This window comes from Bos grunniens, chromosome 2 (genome assembly GCF_055505025.1).
Source record: "Bos grunniens cultivar Pamir isolate PY7600 chromosome 2, Bosgru_T2T1.0, whole genome shotgun sequence".
Taxonomy (NCBI): domain Eukaryota; kingdom Metazoa; phylum Chordata; class Mammalia; order Artiodactyla; family Bovidae; genus Bos; species Bos grunniens.
Window position 1 is genome coordinate 119,827,145 of NC_141166.1, and position 27,073 is coordinate 119,854,217.

The following is a 27,073-nucleotide window of genomic DNA, read 5'->3' on the forward strand; positions in this document are numbered from 1 at the left end:
GGCAAACCATTCTATATCACAGTAATCCAAGCCTTTGCCCCAACCATTAATGCTGAAGAAGCTGAAATTGAATGGTTCTATGAAGACTTACAAGACCTTTTAGAACTAACATTCAAAAAGATGTCCTTTTTATTATAGGGGACTGGAATGCAAAAGTAGAAGTCAAGAAACACCTGGAGTAACAGGCAAATTTGACCGTGGAGTACAGAATGAAGCGGGGCAAAGGCTAATAGAGTTTTGCCAAGAGAATGCACTGGTCGTAGCAAACACCCTCTTCCAACAACACAAGAGAAGACTCTACACATGGACATCACCAGATGGCCAACACTGAAATCAGATGATTATATTCTTTGCAGCCAAAGATGGAGAAGCTCTATACAGTCAGCAAAAACAAGACTGGGAGCTGACTGTGGCTCAGATCATGAACCCCTTATTGCCAAATGCAGACTTAAATTGAAGAAAGTAGGGAAAACCAGTAGACCATTCAGGTAAGACCTAAATCAAATCCCTTATGACCATACAGTAGAAGCGAGAAACAGATTTAAGGGACTAGATCTGATAGACAGAGTGCAAGATGAACTATGGATGGAGGTTAGTGACATTGTACAGGAGACAGGGATCAAGACCATCCCCATGGAAAAGAAACACAAAAAAGCAAAATGGCTGTCTGAGCAGGCCTTACAAATAGCTGTGAAAAGAAGGGAAGTAAAAATCAAAGGACAAAAGGAAAGATATAAGCATCCGAATGCAGAGTTCCAAAGAATAGCAAGGAGAGATAAGAAAGTCTTCCTCAGCAATCAATGCAAAGAAATAGAGGAAAACAACAGAATGGGAAAGACTAGAGATCTCTTCAAGAAAATTAGAGATACCAAGGGAATATTTCATGCAACGATGGGCTCGATGAAGGATAGAAATGGTATGGACCTAACAGAAGCAGAAGATATTAAGAAGAGGTGGCAAGAATACACAGAACTGTACAAAAAAGATCTTCATGACCCACTCACCTAGAGCCAGATATCCTGGAATGTGAAGTCAAGTAGGCCTTGGAAATCATCACTACGAACAAAGCTAGTAGAGGTGATGGAATTCCAGTTGAGCTATTTCACATCCTGAAAGATGATGCTGTGAAAATGCTGCACTTAATGTGCCAGCAAGTGTGGAAAACTCAGCAGTGGCTACAGGACTGGAAAAGGTCAGTTTTCATTCCAACCCCAAAGAAAGGCAATGCCAAAGAATGCTCAAACTACCACACAGTTGCACTCATCTCACACACTAGTAAAGTATGGCTTAAAATTCTCCAAGCCAGGCTTCAGCAATACATGAACTGTGAACTTCCAGATGTTCAAGCTGGTTTTAGAAAAGGCAGAGGAACCAGAGATCAAATTGCCAACATCCACTGGGTCACCGAAAAAGCAACAGAGTTCCAGAAAAGCATCTATTTCTGCTTTATTGACTATGCCAAAGCCTTTGACTGTGTGGATCACAATAAACTGTGGAAAATTCTGAAAGAGATGGGAATACAAGACCACCTGACCTGCCTCTTGAGAAACCTATATGCAGGTCAGGCAGCAACAGTTAGAACTGGACATGGAACAACAGACTGGTTCCAAATAGGAAAAGGAGTACATCAAGGCTGTATATTGTCATCCTGCTTATTTAACTTATATGCAGAGTACATCATGAGAAATGCTGGGCTGGAAGAAGCACAAGCTGGAATTAAGATTTCCAGGACAAATATCAATAACCTCAGATATGCAGATGGCACCACCCTTATGGCAGAAAATGAAGAGGAACTAAAATGTCTCTTGATAATAGTGAAAGAGGAGAGTAAAAAAATTGGCTCTAAGCTCAACATTCAGAAAACGAAGATCATGGCATCTGGTCCCATCACTTCATGGGAAACAGGTGGGGAAACAGTGTCAGACTTTATTTTTGGGGGCTCCAAAATCACTGCCAATGGTGATTGCAGCCATGAAATTAAAAGACACTTGCTTCTTGGAAGGAAAGTTATGACCAACCTAGATAGCATATTAAAAAGCAGAGACATTACTTTGCCAACAAAGGTCCATCTAGTCAAGGCTATGGTTTTTCCAGTCGTCATATGGATGCAAGAGTTGGACAATAAAGAAAGCTGAGCGCCGAAGAATTGATGCATTTGAACTGTGGTGCTGGAGAAGACTCTTGAGAGTCCCTTGGACTGCAGGGAGACCCAACCAGTCCATCCTAAAGGAGATTAGTCCTGGGTGTTCATTGGAAGGACTGATGCTGAACCTGAAACTCCAATACTTTAGCCACCTCATGCGAAGAGGAGACTCATTTGAAAAGACCCTGACGCTCGGAGGGATTGGGGCAGGAGGAGAAGGGGACAACAGAAGATAAGATGGTTGGATGGCATCACTGACTTGATGGACATGAGTTTGGGTAAACTCTGGTAGTTGGTGATGGACTGGGAGGCCTGGCGTGCTGTGGTTCATGGGGTCGCAAAGAGGCAGACATGATTGAGTGACTGAACTGACTGAACATGAGGATGTTCATATTTGTCTTGTTGGTTGTGAGGCCTAAAGCCATTATTTCAATCTTCTCATGATAACTCTATCTCCAGTGCACCTCAGATCTAGTACTGGTGTGTCTCTCTTCCCACAATTCAGCAGAACCTCCGTGTTCTTGGCCTGATCTCACAGGTACCATCCATTGTCAAAGGTAGGATCACAGGTCACCCCCTAAGAGAGAATCCCTTGCCATTCTGAGGAAATATGGATCCTTAAAGCCCCAGAATGAAATCAATCCTCCCCAACATAATCTTTGGGGCAACTGGATTCTCCATGACAGACACATACCCTCCCCACGGACACAAGGAGAACAGAATGTGAAGTTAACATTTATTACTCTATCTGGTGATTTACTTGCTTCTAATTTGCAAATGGAGATGAGATTATTGGATGGTATCACCAACTCAGTGGACATGAAATTGCGGAAACTCCGGGAGATGGTGAAGGAAAGCCAGGCATGCTGCAGTCCATGAGGTCACCATGAGTCGGACACAACTTAGTGACCAAACAACAACTGGAAAGGGGAGAGTGTCAGAGTCTCATGTATCAGTGAATGAGAAGTGGGGGAAGTCCTCTGAACAGTGAAACCCAGCCTTACCACACAGACAGGATGCAGCCAGAGAGAACATAGGGCCCCTATTTTCTGACTGAACTTGCACATCAGGTAAATTCTCTGAGCAGGAGTAACCTATAAGCACATGCTAGGCTAATTCTGCCCAGTTCAGCTGGAGAAGGCAATGGCACCCCACTCCAGTACTCTTGCCTGGAAAATCCCATGGATGGAGGAGCCTGGTGGGCTGCAGTCCATGGGGTCGCTAAGAGTCGGACACGACTGAGCGACTTCACTTTCACTTTTCACTTTCATGCATTGGAGAAGGAAATGGCAACCCACTCCAGTGTTCTTGCCTGGAGAATCCCAGGGACGGGGGAGCCTGGTGGGCTGTCATCTATGGGGTCGCACAGAGTTGGACACGACTGAAGCGACTTAGCAGCAGCAGCGGCAGCAGCTGATCTCCATAGATGAGAGGCAGTAACACCATGGTGAAGAATCAGGCTGCAGAATCAGGCTGTCTTGTTCCAAGTTCCAGCCTTGCCTCTTTTGGCTACTACCCAACCTCTTTATTCCTCGTTTGCATTGTCCATTATAATAAGTGTCTTCCTTGAAAATCTGTTGAGAGGCTTCAACTGACATAACCTCCTTAGCACAGTATCTGGCATAAGTATCTGACATAGCTGCATTCGCCCACCTAACTGCAGTCTTTCAGGCTGCCATCACTGTTTTTATGATACTGGAGGAGGCACAGAGTTACTCAGACAACTCCCAGTGAAGGGTGGAGATTGGTTGAGGGGTTGGTGGGGTACGTCACTCTATTTCCATGACATCATCCCTCTTTTTCCCATGGGTGAGTGGATGCCCCAGAGAAAGACAAGGAACAAAGAGGCCACCTTTCTCTTTCCTGACCATTTCCCAATTACAAATTTATTTAAAGTAAGAAGCTGCGTTTCTGGGTGTAAATCCTCCTTGTTGGGTTAGTGTTCTCAGAATGTGATTTTGGACAAGTAGCTTCTGTATCATCTGGGAACTTGTTAGAAATGCAAGTTCTCAGGCTCCATCCCCAGCCTACTGAATCAGGAACTCTACAGATGGAGCCCAGCATCTCGCATTAGAACACACTGTCCAGGTGATTCTGATGCATGCTAAAATTCGAGAATCACTGGGTTAAACGATCAGCTATCAATGCATCAACATACTTATATTTCTTAAGTTCAGATTCACCTCAGAGGATGAGAATGGTGACTGGAATAGAGATGGTAGAGGAAATATTACAGCGATGGGCATTCAGGATGAAGAACAGGTCTCAGTCTTTGACAGCAGAGGGCAGGATGAGGGTCACTAGCCACTCTGGACAGGAAACAAAGGTGGTCAATTTTGTCTGACATTGGGAAGGTGTCTGTGCATTCAGCAGGTCCTGGGGAAATGACACCTAAGCTAGGATATCTGAACTTGTTGGGAAAGCTTCCGGTTGATGTAAACCAGAGTGGGATAAAAAGAGAACTCAGAAAAGCTCTGAATTCCACCAGTTGTCCCTGATTTCTTTACGTGTGTGTTTGGGCAACTATGTTTTTCCTATGCCTCTGACCCACGCGACAAGGATGACTCTTCTCCCTGTTTCAACTCTTTTATATTTTGCCAGATGGATGTTCCTTCCTTCCCCCTACACATACTTCATTCCAATAATAAAAAACTATTTATAGCTCACCCAATATGCACTCACATTGCTGCCCTCTCTACCTGGAATGCTGTTTTTCCTTGAATAAACTGAAACTCATTTTATAAAATTTACTGCAAATATCACATCTTCTAGGAAGCCTTCTCTCATTGTTACAAAGTTGACCATTCCTTTCTCTGTGCCACATTTACATTATCTGTAGATCGTCATTGTTCTCAGCATATCACATTGTCATTCCCTTATCTGACCTCTCTTGACACTTAAGGGATTGTATTTTATTAATCTCTGTAGCTACTTGATAATTTTTAAAAATAAAAACCCCAAAATCTGTGTTCATTATTATATCTGATGATACTACTAGAATTGTAATATCTTTATTACAATTTTTAACTGAAATTTTTATTGAGATAATTAAAGATTCATAGGCAGTTATATGAAATAATACAGGGAGTTCCTTTGAGCACTTTGTCTCACTACCACTGAATGTAAAATTTTATAAAACTATAGAATAACATCACAATCAGGATGCTGACATGGATACAATCTACCAATCCTATGCAGATTTCCCCAGTTTTACTTCAAGTAAAAATAGTTCAAAATTTGGAAAGGCTATATATTGTCACTCTGCTTATTTAACTTACATGCAGAGTACATCATGTGAAAGGCCAAGCTGGATGAAGCAGAAGCTGGAATCAAGATTGCTGGGAGAAATATCAATAACTTCAGATATGCAGAAGACACCACCCTCACGGCAGAAAGCAAAGAGGAACTAAATAGCCTCTTGATGAAAGTGAAAGAGGAGAATGAATAAGCCAGCTTAAAACTCAACATTCAAAAAATGAAGATCATGGCATCCAGTCCCATCACTTCATGGCAAATAGATGGGGAAACAATGGAAAGAGTGAGAAACTTTATTTTGGGGGTCTCCAAAATCACTGCACATGGTGACTAGAGCCATGAAATTAAAAGACGCTTGCTCCTTGGAAGAAAAGCTATGACCAACCTAGACAGAATATTAAAAAGAAGAGACATTACTTTGCCAACAAAGGTCTGTCTAATCAAAGCTATTATTTTTCCAGTAGTCATGTATGGATATGAGAATTGGACCATTAAGAAGGCTGAGTGCTGAAGAATTAATGCTTTCGAAGTGTGGTGTTGGAGAAGACTCTTGAGAGTCCCTTGGACTGCAAGGAGATCCAATCAGTCCATTCTAAAGGAGATCAGTCCTGGGTGTTCATTGGAAGGACTGATGCTAAAGCTGAAACTCTAATACTTTGACCACCTGATGCAAAGACTGACTCATTGGAAAAGACCCTGATGCTGGGAAATATGGAAGGCAGGAGAAGGGGACAACAGAGGATGAGATAGTTGGGTGTCATCACCAACTCAATGGACATGAGTTTGAGCAAGCTCCAGGAGATGATAAAGGACAAGGAAGCCAGGCGTGCTGCAGTCCTTGGTGTCTCAAAGAGTCAGACATGACTGAGGGACTGAGCAACAACAATTTGTATTCATGTGTATGTGTGTATGTATATGTGTGTGTTTATCACCTGTGTAGATTCCTGAATCCACCACCACAGGATCCCTCACGTTGACCTTTTATAATCATATCCATTTCCCTCCATCAGGGAAGGGAAGCCATAACACTCAGGAAGCACTAATTATCCTTTAAACTTTTGTCATGTCAAGAATGTTATACAAATAAATGCATTTATAGTATGTACTGATAAATTTGTGCGATTGATTTTTTTCACTAGCGTAATTCCCTAGAGATTCATCCAAGTTGTTGCAAGTATCAATAGTTTATTTTTCATCTAGAGTTTTATTTTCACACTTCCATTGATGACTAATGCTGTTGAACAGCTTTTCACGCACTTATTTCTATCTATTAATCTTCAGTGGACTTTGTCTTCCTATCTTTTGCCCATTTTCTTATTGAATTGCCTCCCCCCCGCCCCCCTCCCACTGTTGTGTTTTGAGAGTTCTTCATGTGACTAGATCCTTTGTTGGATGTGCAGTTTGTGAATATTTTCTACCATCTGTAGCTTATATTTTCACTATCTTCCCATGGGATTTTACCAAGCAGAAGTTCTTAATTCTGAATGAAGTCTAATTTATCAATTTCCCTTTTTTGGATCATGCTTTTGGTGTCAAGTCACAACTCTTTGACTAACCCTAGGTCCCAGAGAACTTCTTCCATTTTATCTGTAAAAGTTTTGATATTTTTATGCTTTACTTTAAATCTATGACCCATTTTGGTTAATTTTTATATATGGTGTAAATGTTTGTCTTAGGGGTTGTTTTTGTTTTGTTTATAGATGTGCTATTGCTCCAGCATCATTTGTTGAAAAGACTATTTTTCCTTCACTGAATTGACTTTGAATTGTCAAGAGTCAGTCAAGCACATCTGTGTTGATCTACAGTTCTGGGTTCTGTACTTTTGTTTTTTCCATTGATCTACGTGTCTATAACTCCACAGTATGTGTATGTGTTAGTCACTCCGTCATATCCGACTCTCTGCAACCCCCTGGACTGTAGTCCACCAGGCTCCTCTGTCCTGGGAATTCTCCAAGCAAGTATACTGGAGTGCTCTGTCATTTACTTCTCCAGGGGAACTTCCTGACCCAGGGATCGAACCTGGGTCTCCTGCATCATAGGCATATTCTTTACCATTTGAGCCACTAGGAAAGACCCTATTCCTCCACAAAACAAAGCAAACAACCAAAAAAAACCCCACCACTCTTTTGATTACTTCAGCTATACAGTAAGCCTTGATATTGGACAGAGGTTTTTTCCTACTTTATTTCTTTGTCAAGATTGTTTTAGCTGTACAGCTGTGCTTTGCTATATTATTTTAGGTAAACTCTCCTGTGTCTACAATAAATCCTGCTGGGTTCTGATAGAAATTGCATGAAACATATAGATCAACTTAGGGAGAACTGCCATTTTAACTATGGTGAGTTTTCCAATCCATGAACATGGTATATTTCTCTACTCATTTAGGTCTTTGATTTCTTTTCCTAATATTTTGTGATTTTCAGCACATGGATTCTGTACATGTTTTTTTTTTTTTAAAGTATATATCTAAGTACTTTATTTGGGGGTGATTATAAATGATACTGTACTTTTAAGTTTTTATATGTTCATTTTAAGTGATATACAAAGACATGCAACTGGTTTTTATTAGTTGTCTATCATGTAAACTTTCATAGATTCTTTGGGATTTATATATAGACCATCATGTCATCTGCAAAGAGAAAATTTTATTTCTTCCTTTCCAATCTGTATGCCTTTTATTTATTTTTTTCTTGCCTTACTATGGTGCCCAGAATTTCAGGTACTAAGGTGAATAAAAGAAAGGTAAGTGGACATCATTACCTTGCTCTTGATCTCAGGAAAAAAACCATCTTTCACAATAAAAATGATGTTAGCTGAGACTTTTTGTAAATGTTTATTATTAAATTGAGGCAATTCCCCTCTGTTCTTAACTTGCTGAGAGTTTTTATCAAAAATGAGTTGGGTTTTCTCAAATGCTTTTACTGCAACAATCAATATAACCACATGATTTTCTTATTTAGCTGTTGATATGGTATTTCATATTTGTTGAGTTTCAAATGTTGAACCAGTCATGCACATGTAGAATAATCTCACTTGGTCATGGTAAACAATTATATTTATGCATTGATGGATTCAGTTTGTTTATATTTTGTTGAGAATTTTTCAGTCTAAGTTCATCAGAGATACTAGTCTGTAGTTTTCTTTTTCTATATTTTATTTGTCTGGTTTTGATATCAGGGTAATTCTGCTCATAAAATAAATTGGGAAGTGTTTATTCCTCTTCTATTTTCTGAAAGAAACTGTGCATAATTGGTGTTCTTTTATTTAAAGGTAGGATTTTAGTATGATTTTCCAGTAAAACCATGCGGATCTAGAACTTTCCTTTGGGGAGCTTTGTAATTATGAATCCTACAGCTGCAGATTCTGTAGTAATATCATCTATTCTGTGTTTTCTTTCATTTTCATCTTTGTCAGTCTTATTGCTGCTGCTGCTAAGTCGCTTCAGTCGTGTCCAACTCTGTGAGACCCCATAGAGGGCAGACCATCAGGCTCCCCCGTCCCTGGGATTCTCCAGGCAAGAACACTGGAGTGGGTTGCCATTTCCTTCTCCAATGCATGAAAGTGAAAAGTGAAAGTGAAGTCGCTCAGTCGTGTCTGACTCTTAGCGACCCCATGGACTGCAGCCCACCAGGCTCCTCCGTCCGTGGGATTTTCCAAGCAAGAGCGCTGGAGTGGGGTACCATCGCCTTCTCCCGTCAGTCTTATTAGAGGCTTGTAAACTTCACTGATCTTTTTCAAAGAGCCAATTTTTTGTTTTATTGATTTTTCTCTGACGCTCTCTTATTTTCACTTCAGAGGTTTCTGCTCTTGATTTTTATCATTTCTTTCTACTTGCTTTGGGATATATTTTCTCTTCTTTTCTTCCTTACAATAGGGGCTTACTTATTGGAGCCCTTCTCTCATTTTCTAAAATAAGCATTGAGCACTATAAATTTCCCTCTCAATGCTACTTTATTAACATTCTAATATTTTTGATATTTAAAAATGTTTTTCATTTTCAAAAAATTTTATTAAATATTTTTAAATTATTTTAAATAATTTTATTTCCTTTGGGTCTTATTCTTTCACTCATGAATTACTTAAGAAATATGTTGTTTAATTTTCCTGTTGGTTTTCTATTATAGATTTCCAGTTTAATTTCATTATGGTCAGGGAACATACTGTGGATGATTACAATTCTTTTCAATATGTTAAGGTTTGTCTTATGGCCCAGAATATGGTGTCTCTTGGTGAATATTCCATGGGAATTTGAGATTTAAAAAATGTATTCTATTATTGTTGGGAACTGAACTGAGAGTGCTATATAGAGTTAGATGCTGTTGGTTGGTCGAGTTGTTCAGATCTTGTATACCCTTGATGATTTTCTCTCTAGTAATTCTATCAGTTGTTGTGAGAGAGGTGTTGAAGTCTTCAATTGAGGATTTATGCATTTCTTCTTTCAGCTCTATAAGTTTTTGTTTCAAGTATTTTTAAAACTTGTGTTTGGTATATGAACATTTAGAATCATTATGTCTTCCTAGCAGATTGAACCTTTTATCACAATGTAATATCAACCTTTGTGGCTAGTAATTTTCTTTGCTCTAAAGTCTACCTTATCACATATTAATATAGGTAATTCTGCCTTTTAAAAATTACTGTTTGCATGGCATATTCTTTTCCATTATTTTACTTTCAGCCTACTTACATCATTGGCTGTAAAGTGAGTTTCTTGTAGCAGCATATAGCTGGGTTTAAAGTAATTATTCATGTTGATGTATGGCAAAACCAATACAATATTGTAAAGTAATTAGCCTCTAATTAAAATAAATAAATTAAAAAAAATAATAAAGTAATTATTCATATGTTAGTGCGAAGTCTGACATCTTATTATTTATTTTCTATTCATGTCCTCTGGTTCTCATTTATGTTCCTTGTTTTTTTTTTTTTTTTTGGTTATCCTGTGGGTTATTTGAACATTTTTTAGGACTCCACCTTAATTTATTTATATTCTCTCTGACTGCTGACTGTATTGCTTTCTAAAATTTTCATAGTGGTTGATTATATTACAACCCATCATAAGTATGGGTATTTTAATACCTGTAATTATGACAATCTATCAATATCACCATTTAACTACTTCAAATGAAAGTATAGAAACTTTACTTCCATTAGGCTCCTTTAATTTACCCACTTTTAATTATTAATTTATTGAGCATCATCAGTTTTGTTTCAGTCATCAAACATGATTTAAGAAGCTTATGAGAAAAACAATAATGTGAGGATTAATTTTATGTGACTGGGTCACAGTATGCCCAGATATTGGGTCAAACGTTATTCTGGGTGTTTCTGTGAGTTTGTCTTTGGATGAATTTCACATTGTGTGTTAGGTAAGATGTAGATTTCATTCTGGAAGCAATGAAGAACACTGAAGCATTCTGAACCAGAACTATATGAATGAACTTGCATAACAGACTGTACTTCCTTGCATTGTGCAGTTAGTGTTTACCACGATGACAGAGGACTCACAGTTAGAGTAATAAAGAGGGCTCATGAAGTATGTTGGAAAAAGCTAGCAAATAAGAAATTTCCATTATAGGAATGTCTTTAGTTAGGATGAACATATATACACTCATATGTGTATGCATATGTAACTGTATAAATTCTTATTGATTTGTTATATAAATGATTTAATAATACTATATCTACCCAATTCCATCATGATTTCAAACCTTCAGTAAAATATACTACCCACAAATCTGTTGATTGATGAATTTTGAAGGATTATTAAACAAGTCCACATTTGCATTAATTTTAAGCAGAGAAAAGAGAACATAGGGAGTAGCTTAGAAAAAAAATAATTCCCCAAATTAAAAAAAACAACAACATGGAATTAGACTGAGATTTATCCAATGGATTCCCTTCGGGAACTTATGGAAAGACCTAGAATTATGAAAAAAATTTGAAAGTATTCTCCATGACTTCTTTTTGTCTAAAAAAGTTAAGGTGATCTCAAAATGTTGGAGAAATAAACACAAGAAACTTGAGGCCAGCCATATTTTTTTAAAAGAATCAATTACTTTAAAATTAAGGCTTTACTGAATATAATTTAAAAAATTTTTTATTACAGTATAGCTGATTCCAATATCATGTAAATTTCAGGTGTCATGTAACAGCACAATTACCTGAAACTTTTAGATTGCCTCCATGCCTTGGCTGCTATAAACAAGGCTGCAATGAACACTGAGGTGCATGTATCTTTTCAAATTATGGTTTTCTCCAGATATATGTCCATGAGTGAGACTGCAGTATCACATGGTAGCTTTGTTTTTAGTTTTTTAAGGAACCTCCATAATGTTCTCCATCATGGTTGTACTAATTCGCATTTCCACCAACAGTATAGGAGGGTTCCTTTCTCTCCACGTCTTCTCTGATATTTATTATTTGCAAACTTTTTGATGATGGCCATCCTGACTGGTGTGAGGTAGCTTTGATTTACATTTCTCTAATAATCAGTGAGGTTTAGCATCTCTTCATGTGTCTTTTGGTCATCTGTATGTTTTCTTTAAGAAATGTCTATTTAGGTCTTCTGCCCATGTTTTGATTGGGTTATTTGTTTTAATTGAGCTGTATGAGCTATTTATATATTTTGGAAATTAATCCCTTAACAGTCACATCATTTGCAACCCATTCTGTAGGTTGTCTTTTCATTTTATTTATGGTTTTCTTTGCTATGCAAAAGCTTTTAAGTTTAATTAGGTCCCATTTATTTTTGTTTTTATTTCCACTACTCTAGGAGATAGATCTAAAATGATATTACTACAATTCACGTTGAATTTCACATTTGAATCTACAGACTGAGTAAAACAAATTCCTCCTTCTTTATGGATGCGTCTCATCCAGTCAGTTGTAGGCCTGAATAGGACAAAAGGCTGACCTTCCCCTGAGTAAGAGGGAATTCCTCCTACCTGACTGCCTTCAAGCTAGGCTATCAATTTTTTCTTGCCTTCCAACTTAAACTGAAACAGCAGTTTTTCCTGATCTCAAGCCTGCCAGTTTTTGGACTGAAACTACACCATCAGACCTATTGGGTCTCTTGCTTTTTGATTGCGGATCTTGGGACTTGTCAGCCTCCATGATCACTTGAGCCATGAAACTAGCCTCAAGTTTCTTGTGTTTATTTCTCCAACATTTTGAGATCATCTTAACTTTTTTAGACAAAAAGAAGTCATGGAGAACTACTTTCACATTTTTTTCATAATTCTAGAATAATTAAAGAATATTTAATAAATATTCTTATATATGTATGTGTGCACATGTGCACGTGCGCACGCGCACACACACACACACACCCTATTGATGCTGCTTCTCTGGAGAACCCTTACTGATACAGTTATTGTATGCACCTATATTTTTGCTTTTTCTCTGTTTAATTTTTATTGAAGTATAATTGCTTTACGATGTTTATTTCTGCTTTTTCAGTCGTTTCTTCCTTCCTGAAGCTCTAAGGTTTATTCTTTTATCATGTCCTTTCTATTTTAAAAACTTCCTTTGGTCAACCTTTAAAGGTAAACCTGCTAATGATAAATTCCCTGGTGGCTCAGATGGTAAAGCATCTGCTTACAATGCAGGAGACCCAGGTTCGATCCCTGGGTTGGGAAGATCTTCTGGAGAAGGAAATGGCAACCCACTCCAGTACTCTTGGCTGGAAAATCCCACGGATAGAGGAGCCTGGTAGGCTACCGTCCATGGGGTTTTTACTTTCTTACAAAACTTATCACATGTGGTAACAGAAACTGGCTCTCAGGCAGTATGGGGTACCTCTTTCCCGGAAGTTACATCTCGATTTGGAGTCAGGAACAGAGGGTGCTTACAGGATTACATAGTGCCAAGGCTCAGACAGGAGAGGTTATGGCCTGGTTGTCACTTCTGCACACAGGCATCTGCTGAGAGATTTTGCTTTCTGTCTGGTATTTATCTTCTGGCCCTGTGAGGGTGTTCCCTTGTTAACAACTATGAGGGACCTTCAGGTAGGCCTGCACTTTGCTCATGGTACGTGGGAAACATTCCATTGCCACTGCTCCAATCCCAGACGCTGGAAAAGCTGCTTCCTTGCTCCTCTCAGGAGCTCCTCTGTGGTTCCCAGGCTCATCCAGCAGCCTCTGGGCTCACTAGGCTCACAGGCAGTCAGAAGACTGCTTCTGGTCCACCTGCCCACCTTGCTAGGGACCAGGAACACCAGTCTTTGTGGACCGTTCGAGGGATAGAAGCCTGCAACTCTTTTGTCCAAAACCAAGAGTTATCTGTGGTTCTCTGTTATTTCCACCTCTCCTTGGTTCTGGAAGGGGAAAGGCATAGGGATCCTTCTCACACAAAGTTATTTAAGCTCTTTTGCTTCCCCTCTAATTCTTCCTTCTGTAGCCCAGAGTATTCTAAAATAGTTTTAGGTACACTCTAGGCATCTTCTGTTCTTCCAAAAGGAACAGACTAAATTCTATATTTAGTGAGAGAACTGCCAGTGGTTGAGGGTCAGTCACCTCTTATTCAGAAAAATGGCTCAAGTCCCAGCTAGCCACCCTGTGCACCCCACACATAACCTGCCAACCCCCAAACCATAACAAGACCAACAGAGAGAAGAGGAAGCTCCCTCTGAAGTTAACAGTTGTTGGAAGGCTATGTCTACAACTCTCCTCTAGGGAGGAGACATGCTTCTATTTTCCTCCCTGTGTTAATCTGCTTGGGCTGTTTTAACAAAGTACCACAGACTGGGTGGCTTAACAATACAGATTTATCATCTCACAGTTCTGGAGGCCAGGAATCTAAAATGAAGGTACTGCAGGATGGGTTCTTGTTGACGGAAGGGCCAGTTCCAGGCCCCTCAGTGTGAAGATGATTCCCTTCTCCCTGTGTTTTCACATCATCTTCCCTATGTATGCACCTGTCTCTCAACCCAGATTTCCCCTTTTTATAAGGACATCAGTCATACTGGATTAGAGTCAACACTAATGACCTTGTTTTAATTTAATTTTCTTTGTAAAGATTTCTATCTCCAAATAAGGTCACATCCTGAAGTACTAGGGATTAGGACTCCAGTGTATCTTTTGCTTTTGAGGTATAAGTGTAAGTCCCTAAAGCCAAGAGACAAGGACAAAGGGGAGCTTGGCATTTTGTTCCCTGATGAAGTACCTGATTTGTCAGTGGAATTGCCAGCCTCCCCTGTGCTACCTGAGCAGGTAAGAGAAATGTGGAGGGAAGCCCCCACCTTCAGCTACTCCACCTCTACCTGCCTGGGCCCCAGTAGCTCTAGGTTTTCAAGAAGAATGTTAGTTGTCAGGTAGATTCTGCACACGACCTCAAGCCCCAAGAACTGGCACACAGATGAGAGAGGAGGATACAACCTTGCCAGGGATAACTCAGTGTGGGAGAAAGAGGCACACACAGAGGGGGAATAGTCTTTTGCTACCAACTTAGGGTAAGCTGGAAGATAACAGCTAAATCTCAGGGACTGCCCATGTCTATGGGACCGAAGGGAGCTCTTCACCCACAGGTTCTGCTAGGAGCATCTGTGACCCACAACCAGAATAGCAATTACCTAAATGAGTAGCCTGGAGGGCTGCAGTCCATGTGGTCGCAAAGAGTCAGACACGACTGAGCAACTATGCATGCACGCATGCGTGCACCAGGAATAGCCCACAACTTTGTCAAGGCTGTAGGGCAAGGCCACGTGCCCCACACCTCCATAATTCCAGTGGGAAATAGATAGTCAACTGGTCAAAGCTGAGGAAAGGGCCTATAAATCAAACCATGCCAGGCTTGCTCTTCATTGAGTTGAGACTCTAAACAATAATGTGCACACACAGCAGCACTAAGGTATATTCCACCCTAGGGCCTGTTGTTTCACTTGGCAGGAGACCATGGGCAGTTTCCCCTTCCACTGCTGCTAAGTCACTTCAGTCGTGTCCGACTCTGTGCGACCCCATAGACGTCAGCCCACCAGGCTCCCCCGTCCCTGGGATTCTCCAGGCAAGAACATTGGAGTGGGTTGCCATTTCCTTCTCCGATGCAGGAAAGTGGAAAGTGAAAAGTGAAAGTGAAGTCGCTCAGTCGTGTCTCTTAGCGACCCCATGGACTGCAGCCCACCAGGCTCCTCCATACATGGGATTCTCCAGGCAAGAGTACCGGAGTGGGGTGCCATTGCCTTCTCCTCCCCTTTCACTGGGTTACATTAAATATGACTTTTAGTGACTATGGCCTGTATCAATCATCTTGTAATAATATGTATTTAACTTTTCTATTGGACATTCAGGATACAGTTTATATTTTTAAATTATAGATCATCATAATCATCTTTGTACATACATCTATGTCCAATTTCTATTTCAAAGAGGAGACATTATTATCCTCACTTTTTTTCAGATGGGAGGATTAATACTAACCAATTTCAGATGTTAAAGTGACTTGCCTTCATCACATGCTAAACCCAAATCTTCTGAATAAATGACTATATTATCAGTAAATGAAAACACTCCTTTCTGCCTAATATAAAACTTGAAAAGCTATCTCATTTTCTCACCCATTTTACTATATATTAATATACTGTGTTATACTAGATAATGAGCTATGTTTTATTTATAGAATGTTATCCATAATCTGTATACGTCTTAACTAAATGTATTTTATATCAGCTGGATAATTTCATTAGCATGAGAGAAAGATGGAAAAATTCATGAATTGGAGCTTTAAATATCTGTTTTCAAAACCCATTAGAGAGGTAGTTTACCATCATAGTAACCATTTGTGACCACAAATATATTACAGCACATGGGTCTGAATTTAATCTGAGTTTATCACATGGTAGAAGACAGCAGCAAAGTAGTGATGAAGAATTATGGCCTCACTATGCCTTAAATATGGTTGGAACTCTAATCTACCATTTCCATGCTGTAAAACCCTGAATACATTTTATCTCTGCACCTCTGTTCCTATTCTATAAGTTAGGAATCATCTTAGTACCTACCTCAGGGTTCATGAGAAGATTAAATGAGAAAATTCCTATAAGGTTCTTAGGGACAAAATATACTCCACAGAAAATGTTCCATGAATGTTATCTACTAATATTACTTCTTTTAGAAACCACAGGTTAATCTCCATTCAAACATAGATATTGGATTCAGGGTTATTTACCCTCTGATTTAGATACAAGAGAGTCATCAGTTTTTACCCTCAGTTCAGTTCAGTTCAGTCGCTCAGTCATGTCCAACTCTTTGCCCCATGAACCGCAGCACGCCAGGCCTCCCTGTCCAACACCAACTCCTGGAGTTTACTCAAACTCACGTCCGTTGAGTCAGTGATGCCATCTAACCTTCTCATCCTCTGTTGTCCCCTTCTCCTCCTGCCCTCAATCTTTTCTAGCATCAGGGTCTTTTCCAATGAGTCAGCTCTTCGCTTCAGGTGGCCAAAGTATTGGAGTTTCAGCTTCAACAATACCAACTATGTTTTTAATACGTAAATACAGATACATTAATGCATCTGCAAATATTTATAAAAATTATCATCATAATAAGTAAATAGAAAACAGAAAAGTAATCTTTCCCAATTATAATAAGGGGCTTCCCTGGTGGCTCAGATGGTAAAGGTTCCACCTGCAGTATGGGAGACCTGGATTTGATCCCTGGGTTGGGAAGATCCCCGGGAGGAGGGCATGGCAACCCACTCTAATATTCTTGCCTGGAGAATCCCCATGGACAGAGGAGCCTGGTGGGCTACAGTTCATGGGGTCACAAAGAGTCAGACACGACTGAGCAACTAAGCACAGCACATTATAATAACTGTGTAATCCTGTAAGTTCCTTAAGTTCTTTCCCAATATGATAAATATTGACTGAGGAAAATAATGAAATTAAATCATATACTGGGTAAACAGCAGTTAGGTTTAGCTCGAAATACAAAACTGATTACTTTACAGCAAACACACACAAGCCATTTTTGCTGGAGCTCAATGTGGATCATGATATAACTTCATGAAATCAAACACTATATAACGGCACCAAGTGAAATTTCAACAAAGGGCAGTACCCCAGCACCTCTCTTCAAGTTGAAGCCTCATGACCAAAGCAAACACTTGCTAGAGAGGAATTTGGAGCTTTCTCCCACTTTTAGGAGGAGGATTATTCTGGCCTCCCAGGTAATCCTGTGGAGGGTACCTACTTTCTGTAGAAATCTTCACCATGGAAAACAGTACACTTCACATTTTCTTTAGCTGTGTCACACATGAGGCTACCCAAAGACCAGCAATGGGGAGGAGGCAGCCTTGTCTGAGGACAAAGGATTTGTAAGACTGTGAAGAAATCTGGGCAGATTCAGGAATGAGAAAATCCCTAAGCCTCCACCTCTGCCCAGCCCACAGGAAAGGGTGAGAGGCAAGAGGAGGGAAAGAGCTTGCCATGGCACTGGGCCTCAGAGGTAAGCCTTGTTGGTTTTGGCAATGCCTGTTCCCATTGTTAGAACACAGCCAGCATGCTGCTGCCAACTCCCAAAAAGAATATAAGGCTTGTAGCACACAAGATGAATGTTCCTTTCCTGCATCGCAGGGTGTTATAAATAAAGCTGGAGCTTTTTATATACAATCTAATAGTATGCTACTCAATGGAAAGCAGAGGAAGGAGACGAAAGAAAGCCTCATTTTGCAGAGAGGAGAAAAAATGGACATCACCATCCATTTGAAACACATTTCAAAATATGTCAAGGAACGTTTTCATACTATGGAGATATAGAATTAAGCCTACAATCCAACATACAAATTGAGTGTGTGTGTGTATATATTTGTGTGTATGTGTGTGTATATATATATTATATATTTGTGCCTAGTATAATATAGATTAATAGCAATTTTAAAATGTATTCTGAGAAGTAACAAACAGCTCTTGGATTTTACCTGTAGGAAGAAGAATATACATTGTGGCAGTAGTTTTAAGGTGAAAGATAAGCCATGCTCTTAATCCTTCATTTTCTAGAGTGGAAGCATTTCTCCCAGCAGGAAATGGGGCCCCAAGCCCCTACCTACCTGTGCTGGTGTGGGTACTGGGGCTGGCTGGGGGTGGCGGCCCGGAGCCCTGGGCTGGGGATGAGGGCTGTCCATCACTCAGCTGCTTGACTCGCTTGCGGTGAGATTTGCCATTGTAATGGACCTGGGCCTGGGCTGCAGAGTTTAGCTGGATGTTGCACACCTCACAGAAGGAGAAGAGAATTTTCTTTTTCTCTTTACTCAGCTGGTCCTCAGGCCTATCGTTCTTTATCCCTTTTTCTTCAAAGCCCCTTAGAAAAGTTGCCATATTCATAATTCCATCTTCAGAGTAGTTGTCAGGGCTTAAGGAATACTTCATACCTTAAAAAAAAGTACAAATGCTTGTAAAATATATGCCTTCTTATTTTCTAGCATGATTATGATTAGTTTTCATGGTATGGTTTAAGCTAAAGTCTCCCAGCTACTCATTAGTCATCCTTGGAAAAAATCACCCAAAGTAGTTAACTGAGCAGACATGATCTTTGCACATGTGCTCCCTCTGTCTGGAGCATTCTCCTCTCCATCCTTGTCTCCTTCTCCCATCACCTCTCAATTCTTTTGCCCTTTTAACTCCTGCCTACCCAGAGACCTTAGCTGATGCATTACTCTCTCGGGAAAGTTATCTGACCCCGGAAATAAGCAGATTCCTGTCTACATGTGCTATGTGAGCTCCCTGCAGAATACCTCTCACCCTGTGCACTTCATATATATGTGTGCACTTATTTGGTTTAAGTTTGTTTCCCCAACAGAGTGTGAACTCTGGGGGCAGCGGGGCATAAACCTCATTTCTGGATATCCCTTGGGCCTAGAACTGCACCTTTCATATAACAGACATTCAAATACCTGTTTAAGGAAAGGATAAAGGATGCTATGAATCCATACTGTCAGAAAGGATATGTGTAGACACAGAGGCATATATAGTACACGCACACCCCCCACACCTGCCAACAAATCCATGCTCTAACTTGGGGAGGAGGGGAACAACAGAGACTAACACACATTATGTCTGAAACTTACATTGGGTTGTATTCCAAAAGCCCCTTTATAAGTCAGCCAGTGAGAAGTTGAACATATTTTCTTATAGATGAAGTGAAACAAATTGTTTTTAGGTGTCCAGATTAGCCCATAAACATCAATTTAGTCTTTGATGAGGCTGAAATGCAGAACATCTGAAATACAAAATAATAGAAATATGATATATGGTAATCCAATAATTGAAAAACAGAAAAAAGTAAAACAGACTAAGATAAAATTTGGTTTAAGTGCTGATTTTCATTTATCTAGATAAGGATAAAATGATAAATTATAATCTAAGTAAAGATTTTAAAGGAGCCTTTCCCATACCTGAAGAACCTTGGGTAATGAAGATAGCCTTTGCTTTTTATTTTGTTCAGTTCCACTTTAACATATGCAATTTTTTCATTTTAGTTAATACCAATATTACTCGTGTTTTGTACATATCAGTGTGACTATTACAATGTTTTCGGTTCTCAACTAAAATAAAGAAAAAGATACTCTCATAGAGGAAAGAGAAGAATGATATTCAAGAATATTTGGGCAAAAACTAAGGGAAAGGGGTATCCATGAAAAAGAAATGGCTGAGGTGGACCTTAGCATGCTATGAGGGATGAAGTGTTCAGACAAAGGGAGGATCGTAGCTCGTGAGGGAGTCTGCCTGTGAGAAAAACTCCCAAGATACTGGTCTAAGCAGCTGATGGATCCAATTTGGCTTGCAGCTCTAGGGAGAAGCAACTAAAAATTAGTCCATGTTTCGCCAGTTAAATGTTTAAAATTCAGAAAATAAATTATAGTTCAAAGTATGACCATAGAGATATTGATTTCATGTATACAGTATGCCAAGAACTTCTTTACACTCACACACCTTTCAGATACGACTGAGCGACTTCACTTTGACTTTTCACTTTCATGCATTGGAGAAGGAAATGGCAACCCACTCCAGTGTTCTTGCCTGGAGAATCCCAGGGACGGGGGAGCCTGGTGGGCTGCCATCTCTGGGGTCACACAGAGTCAGACACGACTGAGCGACTTCACTTTCGCTTTTCACTTTCATGCATTGGAGAAGGAAATGGCAACCCACTCCAGTGTTCTTGCCTGGAGAATCCCAGGGACGGGGGAGCCTGGTGGGCTGCCGTCTCTGGGGTCGCACAGAGTCGGACACGACTGAAGTGACTTAGCAGCATATGCATTATACCATGTGCCAAACCATAACCTTCAGAGAACTGTTAGAATGTTACTAATTTTGATGTGTCAAACCTCTTTGGTTCATAAATACTTTACCCTGATGCCACCAATTTAAGGAACTCTATTTCACAGAACTTTCCAAATGAATCTATTCCTTTCAGCTCTCCAAATAGACCATTTTCTTCCTTAAAATCTATTCAGACTACACAAAAATCAGGTTTAAGCAATTCCTATAACTGAGTTACAAAAAATAATTCCGTTATAATTGAAATGTGATTTGAATTGCCCATATATCAATATTTTTTGCTTTAGTCCTTAAATCAAAAATGCTATGGTGTCACAAAGCCGTTTTCCACATAAAACTTTAGAAAATATTAGTGCCATATAAAAGTTATGTTCAAACATATTACTTTGTACCCTATCCTATAATATTAAAATTTATCATAAGAATTACTGAACTAAATGATAAAAAAAATAATTTTGAAAATACACTTGTCATTAAAATATTATGCCTTGCTTAGAAAACTAATCTATTGTAAAACATAAGGAAAACCAATAACTTTTTAACTTTGCAAAGTGAGGTCAGGCATCATTTCATTGAATCATTGAAATCTAAATGTTAAATTTTACCTCAAGCAATGAATATATTTGAGTCAGCTGGGGAATGATGACACTTACATCTGAAAGTTTAACTTATCTGGAGGTCGGTGGACTTGCCCATGTTCCTAATTAATGCATGGTATTTCACAGAAACAGGACATACATCATATGCTCCCTTTTAAATCTGAAATCTAAAAAATGACTTCTTTGTATTATAAAAGATACCAATGCTTTCTGATTGTCATTTGTCCAAGAAATAAGTTGTGCTTTAGATTTATTTACATATGTTTTAAGTGGCAAGAAAGGTACCTTTAAAATGAAATAAATGGCTGTTCTAGAATTCCCTTGTAACCTCTGCATAATGCCAGAACACTGTATAACTTTGATCCCTACTTTACTTTCTCATTTACAGACCATCTCCCCAGCCTCCAACACTGTGTCTGTGGACCGCTCTAGGGAGGACACAATGCCTGGGGGTAGGGTGTGCATTCTGTCCATCAAGTCCCAGTTGATCAGTCCTGTGCTGGCTTCACCACACTTCTTCCCTCTTAGGAGAAAAATAAGTTCAGCCCCTGTTAACAGCCACTTGCAACCAGAATATATTTAATTCCAGAGGTTTGGGGAAAAGGACCTAGAGGGAGTATTGAAGCAAGATATCAGAGTCTCAGCATCTACTTTTGGTCTGAGATGATATAATTTCTAAGCTACGTGTGGTGAAAACACTTATAATGTCATCTTTTGGACTAAGGGGAAGGTAATAGTTTAAGTAAAAGAAAAGAAAAAAAAAAACCCACTTTCTATTTTAAAGTGTTTTTATCAGACTATCTTAAATTACATGCTTCACTTGCATAGGGGAGAAGGACCTTGAGAGCTATCCAATTTTAAACAGCTGTGGGCAGTGCTCTGCTCTGGATAGTCTGGCGGGCTTACTCGGAAGGTGAGAGAGGTCAAGACAATCAGACCAAGTATTCTATGTCTTTTTTGTACTATTTTATCAGGTTAGATGGCCAAGCATTTAACATTCATGACAGAGTAAGATATTTTGGTACAGGAGAAGGAATAAGAAAGTTGTTCTTGAGTTACTGCTTTGGGGGAAAAGACAGGATGGGATAGTCACGTGTGCATGATCAGTCGCTTTGGTCGTGTCCGACTCTTTGCAACTTTATGGACTGTAGCCCACCAGGCTCCTCTGTCCATGGAATTTCCAAGCAAGAATACTGGAGTGGGTTGTCATTTCTTCCTCCAGGGGATCTTCTCAACCCAGGGATCAAACCCATGCCGCATCCTGCATCTCCTCCACTGCAGGCAGATTCTTTGCTGCTGAGCCATCGTGGAAGCCCTGATGGGATAGTCAGTGACTATCTAAAAGTGAAGTTAAGTCGCTCAGTCGTGTCCGACTCTTTGCGAGCCCATGGACTGTAGCCTACCAGGCTCCTCTGTCCATGGGATTTTCCAGGCAATAGTACTGGAGTGGGTTGCAATTAAAGAGTGATTTTTAAATAACCAAGATGCAGCATGTCAGGAAATTTTATACTTAACAACTTTCTCTAAAACTGGCCCTAACCTGTGTAGCTATCCAATTGTCTTTTGTAATACATTTAAACAAAAAGCAGCTGATTCGGAGGTAAAGACTGGAGGCCACAGGAAGAATGTAAATACATCTTACCTTAGAAACGAGAATGGCCTGAGATCGCTGAATTTCAAATTGTACTATACTGTTACACTATACCAAACTGGGGATCATCTCAGGTTCATAAACTCATCTTTAGGGAAAGTACTGCTTACTGCTCTTGTCATGAATATTTTATGGAGAGACCACACTTCTTTGAAGGGTAGGATTACCACAAAAGGGAAATATTGTTCCACTGTGAGTCTTACTACAAGATTGCTGGGAGCAGGAAGTAGATACAGCCTGTGACTGCCTCTGGGCCTGGGGAACAGGGGACCTGTATGCAGGGATGAGAAACTTGTTCCAGATATTCCATTTGTGGGGAGGTAAACTGATTCCTGAGACAGAGACAAGCCTGAGACTAGGCAGAGAATGCGGAACAAGAGAGAATGCCTATGGAGGGCTTTGGTCTGTGAACTCAGAGAATTTTAATATCCAGGAACAACTGTCAAATTCTCTGTGTTGCCTTTTTTTAAAAAAATTCTGAAGTCATCAGTGAAATCATGCAAACATCACAGCTGATGAGGAAATTGTGTGAGAGTCTGAAATGACACCTGAGGTTAAAGACATCCATGGGAGAACAGCAGCAAGGGGCTTAAGGATGTCAGTGACCGGCAAAAGAATGATGCATGGTCTAGAACCAGACAGCTAGTTAAGATGTCAATTAACCACTAGCTTGGGATATCTCAGGAATTCAAAAAAAATCATGCAAGAAGGGCAAGCTGGTAAAATACTGGAATTCTTACCCCAAGTAGAGTAGAGATTTGAACTATTTTGGATAAGCTAATGTGAAGGGTAAATAGACTGGGGCATTTGAGTTACCTAAAGATAAGTAAAACAAGGTTAGTTTATGCTCATTCATTATTGCTGTATCTTAAACCAGCTAGAAGCCTAGCACTTAGAAGATGCTCCATAAACCTTTAGTAAAATGAAAGAGTTGCTATGATTAATTCAGCTGAAGTACAGCTTCAAACAAGACCTGCTAGTTAAACTGGTCTTGGCTTTTAGAAGACCCAATAGTTGTATGTCTATGTAGATCAATATCTTTGCTGACATCACTAATCTTCTGAGATGTTCAAGTTACCATTATGCACAAGTAGTATCACAATGTCAATAATGAGAACAAGGATTGTGTTTTACTCTTAGTGCCAGAAGATCAATTCCAAATATATATATTTGCATTTCAAATGAAACTAGAATTGAAAATATCCTTATATGCTTAATACACTGAGATTCTATCAGAAGTAAAAAATGCATGTTTCTTATTGCAAGAATAAAAAGTTACAATAATTAGTGTTAATAATGAAACTGTTAATTTTGTACAAAAATAATTACTGAAATATTTCAATCAGTTAAATAGAGAAATTGACAACTAAATCCAGCACTAGTTCTATAAAAATATAGAATATGTACAATAAGAATATGAACAATAAGAACAATATGAACAATAAGAATATGTACTTATTTGGAGGTATAAATATTTATTATCTGATAAATCAAATAATGATAGAAATTAGATTATATCATGATTCTAAACTTTGTAGATATGTGCTGTATTTGCTTTCATGATGTAAAACTAATCATCTTTAAGCACAATATTTAGCTTTTATTTATTTAATTCCATTAGGGAATGAATCATTTTGGGGAAAAAATCCTACTTTGGATTCTTCTCACTTTCTGAGAATAAAGCAAAAGGCCAGCATTGTTACCTCAAAACTATTACCTCAAGGAGATAATAATTAAATAATATTTAAATTTATTATATGATGGGCTTCCCTGATAGCTCAGCTGGGAAAGAATTTACCCGCAATGCAGAAGAATCTGGTTCAACTCCTGGGTTGGGAAGATCTGCTGGAGAAGGGATAGGCTACCCACTCCAGTATTCTTGGGCTTCCCTTGTGGCTCAGCTGGCAAAGACCTGCCTGCAATGCAGGAGACGTGAGTTCAAACTCTAGGTTGGAGAGATCAAAATTATTACCTCAAAGAGATAGTAGTTCAATAATACTTAAATTTATTATGTGATACAATTTTCTGCTTCCATATCTCAAAAGTCATTTTGAATGACGGTATTGGGCTTTAACCTTAGGGAAAGACTGACATTTTAACATTTGGTTTTTGGTGATGCACCAACACAAGAGGAGACTCTACAAATGGACATCACCAGATGGCCAACACTAAAATCAGATTGATTACGTTCTTTGCAGCCAAAGATGGAGAAGCTCTATACAGTCAGCAAAAACAAGACCGGGAGCTGACTATGGCTCAGATCATGAACTCCTTATTGCCAAATTCAGACTTAATTGAATAAAGTGGGGAAAACCACTAGACCATTCAGGAATGACCTAAATCAAATCCCTTATGATTATACAGTGGAAGTGAGAAATAGATTTAAGGGACTAGATCTGATAGAGTGCCTGATGAACTATGGATGGAGGTTCATGACACTGTACAGGAGACAGGGATCAAGAACATCCCCCAAAAAAAAGAAATGAAAAAAGGCAAAATGGCTATCTGAGGAGGCCTTACAAATACCTGTGAAAAGAAGAGAAGCAAAAAGCAAAGGAGAAAAGGAAAGATATAACCATCTGAATGCAGAGTTCCAAAGAATAGCAAGGAGAGATAAAAAGCCTTCCTCAGAGATCAATGCAAAGAAATAGAGGAAAACAATAGAATGGGAAAGACTAGAGATCTCTTCAAGAAAATTAGAGATACCAAGGGAATATTTCATGCAAAGATGGGCTCGATAAAGGACAGAAATGGTATGGACCTAACAGAAGCAGAAGATATTAAGAAGAGGTGGCAAGAATACACAGAACTGTATAAAAAAGATCTTCACAACCCAGATAATCATGATGGTGTGATCACTGACCTAGAGCCAGACATCCTGGAATGTGAAGTCAAGTGGGCCTTAGAAGGCATCACTACGAACAAAGCTAGTGGAGGTGATGGAATTCCAGTTGAGCTATTTCAAATCCTGAAAGATGATGCTATGAAAGTGCTGCACTCAGTATATCAGCAAAATTAGAAAACTCAGCAGGGGCCAGACGACTGGAAAAGGTAAGTTTTCATTCCAATCCCAAAGAAAGGCAATGCCAAAGAATGCTCAAGCTACCACACAATTGCACTCATCTCAGACACTAGTAGAGTAATGCTCAAAATTCTCCAAGCCAGGCTTCAGCAATACATGAACTATGAACTTCCAGATGTTCAAGCTGGTTTTAGAAAACGCAGAGGAACCAGAGATCAAATAGTCAAAATCCGCTGGATCGTCGAAAAAGCAGAAGAGTTCCAGAAAAACATCTATTTCTGCTTTACTGACTATGCCAAAGCCTTTGACTGTGTGGATCACAATAAACTGTGGAAAATTCTGAAAGAGATGGGAATACCAGACCACCTGACATGCCTCTTGAGAAATCTGTATGCAGCTCAAGAAGCAACAGTTAGAACTAGACATGGAACAACAGACTGTTCCAAATAGGGAAAGCAGTTCGTCAAGGCTGTATATTGTCACCCTGCTTATTTAACTTATTTGCAGAGTACATCATTAGAAACACTGGGCTGGAGGAAGCACAAGATGCAATCAAGATTGCCAGGAGAAATATCAATAATCTCAGATATGCAGATGACACCACCCTTATGGTGCAAAGTGAAGAACTAAAGAGGCTCTGGATGAAAGTGAAAGAGGATAGTGAGAAAGTTGGCTTAAAGCTCAAGAAAACTAAGTTTAAAGTTCAGAAAACTAAGATCATGGCATCTGGTCCCATCACTTCATGGCAAATAGATGGGGAAACAGTGGCTGACTTTATTTTCCTGGGCTCCAAAATCACTGGAGATGGTGATTGCAGCCATTAAATTAAAAGATGCTTACTCCTTGGAAGGAAAGTTATGACCAACCTAGACAGTATATTAAAAAGAAGAGACATTGCTTTGCCAACAAACGTCCGTCTAGTCAAGGCTATGGTTTTTCCAGTAGTCATATATGGATATGAGAGCTGGACTATAAAGAAAGCTGAGTGCTGAAGAATTGATGCTTTTGAACTGTGGTGTTGGAGAAGACTCTTGAGAGTCCCTTGGACTGCAAGGAGATCCAACCAGTCCATCCTAAAGGAGATCAACCCTGGGTGTTCATTGGAAGGACTGATGTTGAAGCTGAAACTCCAATACTT

At 39.4% G+C, this 27,073-nt stretch overlaps 1 protein-coding gene and 1 non-coding gene across 6 annotated transcripts in view; one reads left to right on the forward strand and one right to left on the reverse strand.

Annotated features, from left to right (window-relative positions):
- ZNF385B (zinc finger protein 385B) overlaps nucleotides 1–27,073 on the reverse strand; it is a 491,813-nt gene that overhangs the window by 354,059 nt on the left and 110,681 nt on the right. For all 5 annotated transcript variants that reach the window (XM_086361045.1, XM_086361044.1, XM_086361055.1 and 2 more), the window contains exons 3-4: nucleotides 19,454–19,605; nucleotides 18,437–18,757 (exon numbers count right to left, since the gene is read on the reverse strand). In XM_086361045.1, coding sequence (XP_086217171.1) covers nucleotides 18,437–18,755 — 319 coding nt within the window. In that variant the 5' untranslated portion in view covers nucleotides 18,756–18,757; nucleotides 19,454–19,605. The remainder of the gene's footprint in view (nucleotides 1–18,436; nucleotides 18,758–19,453; nucleotides 19,606–27,073) is intronic.
- TRNAC-ACA (transfer RNA cysteine (anticodon ACA)) lies at nucleotides 12,964–13,035 on the forward strand. Its single transcript has one exon. It is a non-coding gene; the product is annotated as a tRNA-Cys (tRNA).